Source organism: Somniosus microcephalus, chromosome 11, assembly GCF_052327205.1.
Source record: "Somniosus microcephalus isolate GS21.2 chromosome 11, FLI_Smic_1.0, whole genome shotgun sequence".
NCBI classification, from domain to species: Eukaryota; Metazoa; Chordata; class Chondrichthyes; order Squaliformes; family Somniosidae; genus Somniosus; species Somniosus microcephalus.
In genome coordinates this window covers 186,785,331-186,795,704 of record NC_140997.1, presented here as the reverse complement: position 1 = coordinate 186,795,704, position 10,374 = coordinate 186,785,331, and the positions used below count along the sequence as shown (strand labels likewise).

General features: G+C 46.2%; 1 protein-coding gene across 4 annotated transcripts in view; it reads left to right on the top strand.

Moving 5' to 3' along the window:
* Positions 1–464: 464 nt before the first annotated feature.
* The window catches only part of thoc7 (THO complex 7), a 27,361-nt gene continuing 17,451 nt past the window's right edge, over positions 465–10,374 (top strand). For 2 of the 4 annotated variants that reach the window (XM_086001505.1, XM_086001508.1), the window contains exons 1-2: positions 465–541; positions 8,343–8,460. In XM_086001505.1, coding sequence (XP_085857631.1) covers positions 526–541; positions 8,343–8,460 — 134 coding nt within the window. In that variant the 5' untranslated portion in view covers positions 465–525. Of the gene's footprint in view, positions 542–573; positions 728–8,342; positions 8,461–9,697; positions 9,815–10,374 lie in introns of those variants that run through there. The other 2 variants (XM_086001504.1, XM_086001506.1) reach the window with 2 other exon arrangements.

The window sequence follows — 10,374 nt, the reverse complement described above, 5'->3', positions numbered from 1 at the left end:
ACCCCCCCTCACTACCCCCTCCCTTCCCTTCCCACCCCCCCTCACTACCCCCTCCCTTCCCTTCCCACCCCCCCTCACTACCCCCCTCCCCACTACCCCCCCCCTACTACCCCCTCCCTTCCCACCCCCCCTCACTACCCCCTCCCTTCCCCCCTCACTACCCCCCTCCCTTCCCACCCCCCCTCACTACCCCCTCACCACTCCTCCCCCCCACCCCCCCTCCTCACTACTCCCCTCCCTCACTACCCCCTCCCCTCACCTCACTCACTACCCCCTCCCCTCACCTCACTCACTACCCCACCCCCTCCCTCACTACCCCCCTCACTACCCCCCTCCCCCTCCCCTCACTACTCCCTCCCTCCCCTCACTACCCCCTCCTCACTACCCCCACCCGCTCACTAGCTCCTCCCCACCCCTCACTATCTCCTCCCCACCCCTCACTATCTCCTCCCCACCCCCCTCACTACCCCTCCCCTCCTCTCGCCCCTCCCCCGGTGCATTCTGGGCCGGGCAGGAGCCGCCATTATGTCGGTCACAGACGGTAAGGATCTGCTGCTCAGTCCGGCCTTCCTCCCTCAGTGCTTCCCGGGACCGGGCTCCGACTACTAACTCTCCTGTGCCAACCATTCTCGAATTCGGTTCTCTCGTGTTGTCGCTGCTGTGCTGTGCCTGCAGCCTCGGCTTCGATTTATGGTTGTGTGCCGGTGGGTCCCATCTTATCTGCCTGGTGAGCCGAGCAGAGCTGAGGGATCTTTGAACGGCGGGGGTCCTCGGGTTGTTTTTGTCCCCACTAACCGGGTGATGTGAGCTCCGGCTCCCTGTGCGTTTATTATAACTCATTACAGGGACTCCACATTTTTTTTATAAGACTCCAAGGGTTTCGTATAGTAATTGTACGGATTTGCTTTTTGAATTCGTGTACTAGGTGCCGTTTACCTTAATGTATGAACTCGGCTGCAGCTACACCGCAGGTGATCATGTGGCCTCATTAATGCTCGAAGGCTTTTGACAAATAAGTTAAACGGGCAATATATCAGGAAATGAGGGGGACGGAAAGTTTGGTCAAACAGGTGGGTTTTGAGGAGGTTTCTGAAAGTGGAGAGGCAGAGGAGCTCCCAACTGTAGGATTGAGGTGGCTGGAAGCGCTATCACCAGTGCTGAGATGAAAGGGGAGGGATGGGCTGGAGTTAGAGGAGATTGAGAGCTGGAATAGATGGCACAGATAGGACGAGGCAAGGTCATGGGGGAGGGGAGGGATTTATAGATGAGGTCAACAACAACAACTTTATTTCTATAGCGCCTTTAATGTAGTAAAACATCTCAAGGTACTTCACAGGAACATTATAAAACAAAATTTGACACTGAGCCACATAAGGAGATATTTGGAGGAAAGAGGTTTGCCACCAATGGTGGATTGATTGAAATTGGAAATGCTCCAGAGGCAAGAATTAGAGGAGCGCAGATATCTTGGAGGGCCGTTGGGGCTGGAGATGATTACAGAAATTGGAGGGCTTTGAAAACAAGGATGAGAATTTTAAAATCGAGGCGTTGTTTAACCGGGAGCCAATGTAGGTCAACGAGCACAGGGGTGATGGATGAACGGGACTTGTTGTGAGTTAGAACATGGGCAGCAGAGTTTTGGATGACCTCGAGTTTACAGAGGGTCGAACGTGGGAGGCAGGCCAGGTGTGTGTTGGAATAATCAAGTCTAGAGGTAACAAAAGGCATGGATGAGGGTTTCAGTAGCAGATGGGCTGAGGCAGGGGCGGAGTTGGGTGATGTTCTGGAGGTGGAAGTAGGCGGTCTTAGTGATGGCGCGGAAGTGTGGTAGGAATCTAATCTCTGGGTCAAATACGACACCAAGGTTGCAAACGGTCTGGTTCAGCGTCAGACAGTTACCAGGGAGCTAGGAAGGATTCAGTGGCTAGGGAACAGAGTTTGTGGCGGGGACCGAAGATAATGGCTTTGTTATATCCAATATTTAGTTGGAGGAAATTTCTGATCAACTAGTACTGGATGTCAGACAAGCATTATGACAATTTAGATATAGTGGAGGGGTCGAGAGAAGTGGTGGTGAGAGAGAGCTGGGTATCGTCAGCGTACATGTGGAAACTGATGCTGTGTTTTCGGATGATGTCGACGAGGGGCAGCATGTAGATGAGAAATAGGAGGGGGCCAAAGATAGATCCTGGGGGGGGGCACCAGAGGTAACAGTGCGAGAGCGGGAAGAGAAGCCATTGCAGGTGATTTTCTGGCTACGATTAGATCGATAAGAATGGAACCAGGCGAGTGCAGTCCCACCCAGCTGGACAATGCTGGAGAGGCGTTGGAGGAGGATGGTGTGGTCAACCGTGTCAAAGGCTGCAGACAGGTCGAGAAGGACGAGGAGGGATAGTTTACCTTTGTCACAGTCACATAGATTTAATTTGCGACTTTGATAGCCGTTTCATTACTGTGGCGGGGCAGAAACCTGATTGGAGGGATTCAAACATGGAATTCCGGGAAAGTTGGGCATGGATTTGGGAGGCGATAACCCGCTCAAGGATTTTGTAGAGGAAAGAGAGGTTGGTGATGGGGATGGTAATTTGCAAGGACAGAGGGGGTCAAGTGTTGGTTTTTTGAGGAGAGGGGTGATGACGGCAGATTTGAGGGAGCGGGGGACAATATCTGAGGAGAGAACTGTTAACAATATCAGCTAACATGGAGCCAGGAAGGGGAGTTGGGTGGTCAGCAGTTTGGTGGGAATACGGTTGAGGGAGCAGGAAGTAGGTCTCATGAACCAGATGAGCTCGGAGAGGGCATGAGGGGAGATAGGAGAGAAACTAGATAAAGACGAGAGTTTAGTGCTAGGCCGGGGGTAACCTTAGAGGAAGTTTAGCCTGTTGGGCCAGGGGAAGGGAGGGAAGTGGCAAAGGCAGCTGATCGGATGGTCTCAATCTTAGTGACAAAGTCCATGAGCCCCTCGCACTTGTTAGAGGTGAGGGTGGAGGGGAAGAGGGGTTCAGTAATTTTAAATGTAATGTGTTGGGGTCCTGGAGCCGATATCAAGTCAGTAAAGGCAGGAATGATGGGCAAGTGGGATTTGGTACATGACAAGATATGTGCAACATAGTTTTGAACAAGTTAGAGTTTATGGAAGATAGGGGATAGGAGGCTAGCAAGGTGAATATTTGAGCAGTCGATTCTGGAGGTGACCAAAACACATAAATTTCGGTGGCAGAGGAGCTGAGGTAGGTGCAAATGAGGGCAGTGTTGTGGAGGTAGATGTAAATGGTCTTGGTATGGGCAAGATGTGGAATACATAGCTCAGTTCAGGATTGAACAGGACAGTCTGGTTCAGCTGGAGACGATGATGGAATCTGTTAGATGGGGCCAAAGGCAATATCCTCAGTCTTCCCAATGATGAGCTGGAGGAAGCATCTAAGATTTGAAGTTGGACACGCAGCTTGACAGCACAAAGGCAGTTGAGGGTTTGATGGAAGTGATGGAGATTAAGCTGGGTTTTATTAGCCTCACATTCAAGCTGACCCCATACCTTGTGGGTGATGTCATTGAGGGGCAGCATGTAGATAAAGATAAGGGAAGGGCTGATGACATTTTTATAGAACACTAGAGTGACCATGCAGGGGAGGGAAGTGAAGCCTTTTGAGGAAAGCTGCATTAAGTTTGGTAGAACAATCCCACAGAGCTGGACAGTGAAGGAGATGCATTGGAGGAGTGTGGTTGACCACTTTGAATGCTGCGGAAAGGTCAAGGAGCGATTAAAGCTTGTCGTTTGTGACTTTAGCTAGGGTCGTTTTAATGCTGTCAGGATTTGAAGAGGGAGTTTCTGTTGAGATAGGCATGGCACTGGGAGGAGACAACACATTTGACATGACTATTTAGGGCTGGATTTTCCTCCGCGGCTTCTTCCGCTTGTCCCTCCAGCACCACACGGTTTCCCGCCACCAAGTGAGAAATCTTCAATGGTACAGCAGCAGCAGCAGCACCACAAAAGGTGGTGAGGTGCCTTTTAAAGAGGCAAAATAGCCTGAAAGTGGCAGCCCAGTAAACCTTGCCAGAGACTAAGGCACCCACAAGCGAGTGAGTGGGAGCCAAATTGGAGAGTGAGGGGTTTGCTACTAGGCCCTCTCCCTCCATTTTTGTGCTTTGGAGCCATTACTGCCACAACCCTGGGCCTACTGCCACCTTCCACAACCCTGGGCCTACTGCCACCTTCCACAACCCTGGGCCTACTGCCACCTTCCACAACCCTGGGCCTACTGCCACCTTCCACAACCCTGGGCCTACTGCCACCTTCCACAACCCTGGGCCTACTGCCACCTTCCACAACCCTGGGCCTACTGCCACCTTCCACAACCCTGGGCCTACTGCCACCTTCCACAACCCTGGGCCTACTGCCACCTTCCACAACCCTGGGCCTACTGCCACCTTCCACAACCCTGGGCCTACTGCCACCTTCCACAACCCTGGGCCTACTGCCACCTTCCACAACCCTGGGCCTACTGCCACCTTCCACAACCCTGGGCCTACTGCCACCTTCCACCAGGTGCTCTTGGCATTTGCAATCAGCAGGTAGGGAAGAGGTGGCCAGTTGCTGTCCCGGCAGGTGCGAGGAAGATAATCAAAGTTGAAGTGGGGCGGCAGTGCTAGGCCTCATTGCTCTTTTTTAACCATTCTGGCAATATCCCAAATATTGGATAGGGTGGTGGAGGAAATTCAACCCTACATCTCCTCCAGATTGTCCCTCCTCCCATGTCCAATTTTAATCGCCCCCACCATTGGTGGCCGTTGCTTCAGCTGCCTAGGCCTCAAGTTCTGGAATTCCCTGACTAAACCTTTCCGCCTCTCTCTCCTTTAAGACACGTCTTAAAACCTACCTCTTTGTCCACGCTTTTGTCATCTGTCCTAATATCTCCTTATGTGGCTCGGTGTCAAATTTTGTTTGATAACGCTCCTGTGAAGCGCCTTGGGACACTTTCCTGTGTTAAAGGCGCTATATAAATGCCAGTTCTTTTTGTTGTGACTTGAAGCCCAGTCCTTCATCCTCTCCTCTTCATTTGTATGTCACTCCATGGAGCTATAATACAGAAGCGTGAGGACAGATTCCACATGTGCATCAATGATATCCAGCTTTACTCTTAAGCTTCTTCCAACACTATTGCTATGAACTCTAACTCTGTCTAAATGGCCAATATTTCCTCCAGTTTAAAACAGCAAAGCCAAAACCATCATTTCCACTTTTGGCAGCATCTACCTGCTTCAGCCCATGACTCATCAACTGGCTGCTATTTCAACCTTAATCTTGGTGTACCACTTGACTCCCAGCTGAGCTTCATTCCCTACGTCCAATCTATCACCAAGACTGCTTTCTTCCATCACCTACCTTTTTCCCGCTGATGCCAAACTCTAATCCTCGAGGTGTGATTTCTCCAGTGCTCTCCCTAGCTGGCCTCTACCTTCTACAAATTATTCATAACGCTGCAGTCCCTGTCCTCCTCTGTGCAAAGTCCTGCTCTCCTCACCCCTGGCTTTGCCACGTTCTGTTGGCTCCTCCAGTTAGTATGTAGCTAGTGCAAATTCAACGGTTTTGAGATAGTTCTTGGACAGAGCTTCGCCGCCGCTTAGCTTTACAACAACAACTTGCATTTATATAGTGCCTTTAGTGTAGTAAAACATCCCAAGGTGCATCACAGGAGCATTATCAAACAACATTTGACACTGAGCCACATGAGATACAGTATTAGGACAGGTGACCAAAAAGGTAGGTTTTAAGACGTGTCTTAAATGAGAAGGAGCGAGGCAGAGAGGTTTAGGGAGGGAATTCCAGAGCTTAGGCCCCAGGCAACTGAAGGCACGGCTGCCAATGGTAGAGCGATTAAAATCAGGGATGCACAAGAGGCCAGAATTGGAGGAGTGATGAGATCTCGGAGGGTAGTTGGACTGGAGGTGGTTACAGAAATAGGGAGGGGTGAGGCCATGGAAGGATTTGAAAACAAGGATGAGAATTTTAAAATTGAGGCGTTACTGGACCGGGCGCACGGTAGGTTGATGATGCACTTGAATGTCAGATTGAGACCTGACACCTTTGCATGTAGATGCATCAAAACGCAAAAACCTGTGTCTCTGTAAAGCTTTACACAAATTACCCTGTGTGCTGTTCAGGAGCACCATTTATCTTGGACGATTGCCATATCAATAATATCGATCAAGCACCACCTGCGAACTAGTCTTAATTACCTCATGTTTTTTCAAATGCTTATTAATTTCACCCAATATGATGGACTTTAGTAGTTTGCCAAGAACTCAAATAAGAAAGAATAATTGGCCTGTAATTTCCTGGCTTTTCTCTGTCCATTTATTTGAAGAGGGAAGCCTCACTTGCCACCTCCAGTCCCCTGCTATAATTGTTTTCCACAGAATTTTGGAAAATTATGGTCACAGCATCCACTGTTTTTTCCCTATCTTCCCTCGGGATGTAAATCATCTGCGATTTGTCCATTTTAAATCTAAGTAACCTAAGTACCATTTCTCTTTGAATAGTAACTTCCGGTAACCCCACTTCACGGTGGCATAGTGGTTAGCACTGTTGCCTCACAGCGCCAGGGACCCGGGTTCGAATCCGGCCTCGGGCGACTGTGTGGAGTTTGCACATTCTCCCCGTGTTTGCGTGGGTTTCCTCCGGGTGCTCCGGTTTCCTCCCACAGTCCAAAGATGTGCGGGTTAGGTTGATTGGCTATGATAAATTGACCCTTAGTGTTAGGGGGATTAAATACGTGGGGTTACGGGGATAGGGTGGGATATGTGTTGGTGTAGGGGTTACGGGGATCGGGTGGGATATGTGTCGGTGCAGGCTCGATGGGCCGAAATGGCCTCTATCTGCACTGTGGGGTTTCTGTGATTTCTGTGAATAATAATAATAATCAACTTTTATTGTCATTGTTAGTGCACAAGTGCAGTACAACGAAATGTAGGCTTGCGGCTCCCGAGAGTGTACATTTAGATGAAGACATTTAAACATTCAACATTCATTTGGCTTGTAATACATTAACGTAAACATAACTATAATAAAGTGCATTGGCAGATGTGCAGGCTTTAGAGTTTGTTTGTGGAGTTCAGTAGGATGACAGCCCTGGGAAAGAAGCTGTTCCTAAATCTGGTCGTTCGGGTGCGAATGCATCTGTAGCGTCTCCCAGATGGCAGGAGGGCGAACAGACTGTGGCTGGGGTGGGTAGGGTCTTTGATGATGGTCCGTGACCGCCGTAAACAGCGTTTCTGGTATATGTGCTCTATGGTCGGTAGCCGGGTGCCGGTAATGCGTTGGGCAGTTTTGACTACCCGCTGCAGGGCTTTCCGGTCATAGTAGCTACAGCTGCCATACCATACTGTGATACAGTTCGTCAGGATGCTCTCTATTGTGCAGCGGTAAAAGTTAGAGAGGATCAGGGGTGACAGGTTACATCCCTTCAGCCTCCTTAGGAAATATAGGTGCTGCTGGGCCTTAAGCACATAATCTAGGCCGACACTCCAGTGCAGTACTGAGGTTGTGTTGCACTGCCGGAGGTGATGTCTGGAATCATGGGAACTGAGTTTTGTACACCCATGGATAAAGAAATACTTAATGATCAATATATCTGTCCCAGTCAGAAACATATCCATGCCAACTTTAGATAAAATCTTCCCTTCTGACCACATTTGCTTTTTCATGACCACCTGAGCTAGGATTTTATTATTGTACAGTAAAGCTGTATCTTTGCCTTGGCGAGAGAAAAAATGGATTTGCAACACCTTCCAAGGTTTATCCTCTTTGTATGATTGCTGCTCTGCTATCAAATAATGTAGTCTTCACTAAATTAGTTTGTATGTATATATTATCTAAGCTTAAGACTTGCCTGTGTACAAGCTACTTTGTTTAACAGCCTTCCCAGTTAGAAGTTTTACCCAAATCCATTTTCTTAAGTGGATGGGGGAGGAAAATGCTAAATGTATTTGATCTGAATAAGAATGGATTTTGTTTAAAAGTTCTCTTTTGTGATGAAATAACTTCGAGGTGACCTAATTCTTGATTTTGAATGGCTTAGCATGCCAAGAATATGCAATCAAGTTCTTGAAAAATAACAAATTTCAAGCTTCCTGTACTTGAATGGTTAAATTCATAAATGATGTATTAGGAATGATGAGAACTTATTGTTAATAAAGAAAAAATGTTAATGATTACAAATGCTTTGAGTGACGTCAAATCTTAGTAAACTAAGAAATGTGTTAATCTCAATATTAAATGAAGCCAATGTGATTAGAGAAAAGTGAGTGTTATTACCTCTCATAAAATTATTCTATTTTAGATGAAGTTATACGTAAGCGGCTTCTGATTGATGGAGATGGTGCTGGTGATGATCGGCGCATTAACCTACTCCTGAAAAGCTTCATTAAATGGTGTAATTCTGGATCTCAAGAGGAAGGGTATGTGATTAGTTTTAATTGAGTTGAACATCCCTAACAGTTCTTATTGGAAACATCACATAAGAAAAGGTTATATTAGATACAATTTGTAGAAATTTATGCTTAATACAGAGTGTGTAATCATATTTACTATAGGTAATGAGCCATACTGTTTCAATTAAAATCCCAAATGCATTTTATATGTTTCTATTGAATAAGGTCAATTATAGCACTGATAAAAATTCTTTTCATAATATGTGATGCTATATTTAAACATTTGTTCACAAGCTTATACAGTCAATTCAGCATTTCTAGAGAGCAAATTTTGTACTTCTCTGAAAGCAGCTGTCTTATTTTATTGTTCCAAATGGTTGTCAGCAGGATAGAGAGAGTACCCCATGGGTGACTTGGTCTTGATCTACAAGCAAGGTTTTTAGGTCAGGACATGAGTGGAATAGTGTGGTAAACCACTTTTCGTTCACTATCGTTACACTATAGTTATCACTGTTATATCGTTACTCTATGGTTATCACTGTTCACACTGTTGTATCGCTATACGAGGTCGCCTCTTGTCACGCTGTTATACCTGGGCTGACCACTGCTGACTCCGCCCACGGCTCCACCTACCTGCCCAGGTATAAAGGTGGTCGACTGGCTGGTATTCCTCCTTGTTGGATCCGATCACCCACGAGGGTGGGCTCTGTTATTTAGCCAATAAAAACCTATAGTTACTTTCTTAACTCGTCGCTTTTCATTGGATAAATTGATAGGTGAGTTTCGGTGTTCTGTGGCTGAATAGATATTTTATTATTTGTGCTGACAACTACTGGCATTCAGTCATTTATTTAATTTAAAAACAATCTTGAGTAGTTGACTGGTTTGATATACTTGCACAAGTTTAACTTTGGGGCAGTTAATGATTTAGTGGTTGCCGTGTTGCACTGATGCAAAATTTGCATTGATTAACTTACAGTCAGGGCTGACCTTTTCAGGGATTCTCACTCTGCTTCTCTTGGGTGTCAGGTTGTGCTCTGACTCTAGATTTGGGCTGTATTTACACTGTAGCTGTAGTGTTGGTGTGAAGCTGCTGCAGTTGTAGTCTAAATACACCCTTATATGTAAAGAGATTTAGTTAGGTGTGTGTGCTGTTATATCTGAGAGGAGCCTAAATTAGATGTGCGTAAAATGTAAATGAATGGGAAAAATAATTTAAAACTTTTAATGACATTTACTTTATTGCGTTTAACCACTATTATAGACCTTTTTCATGGACACCATTTTAAAGCAGAAGTTTTCAAAATTGCAGTTGTGAATAAATCCTACTGCAGTAAGTTAGCTGTCATATTCTAATTTACATTTAAACAGCAAAACTATGGTGAGTAAAATGTTAAGTCACATAGAAGATAATCAACTCTCATTTCAATTATGTAAAAATAATTTTAAAATAGTTTTCTGCCTCTTGTACAGTACTACAGAAAAGGAAAAGACTGGCGAAGGTAAATGTAGGTCCTTTACAGTCAGAGACGGGAGAATTTATAATGGGGAATGAGCAAATGCCAGAGAAATTAAATAAATACTTTGTTTCTGTCTTCACGGAGGAAGACACAAAAAAATTCCCAGAAATACGAGAAAACCAAGGGTGTGGCGAGAATGAGGAACTTAAAGAAATTATTATTAGTAAAAAAAACAGTACTAGCAAAATTAATGGGACTAAAAGTCAATAAATCCCAACGACCGGATGACCTAAATCCTAGGGTTTTGAAAGAGGTGACCATTGGGATAGTGGACGCATTGGTTGTCATCTTCCAGAATCTATAGAATTTTGGAATGGTTCCTGCAGATTGGACGATAGCAAATGTAACCCTGCTATTTAAGAAAGGAGGGAGAGAGAAAACGGGGAACTACAGACCTGTTAGCCTCACATCAGTAGTTGGG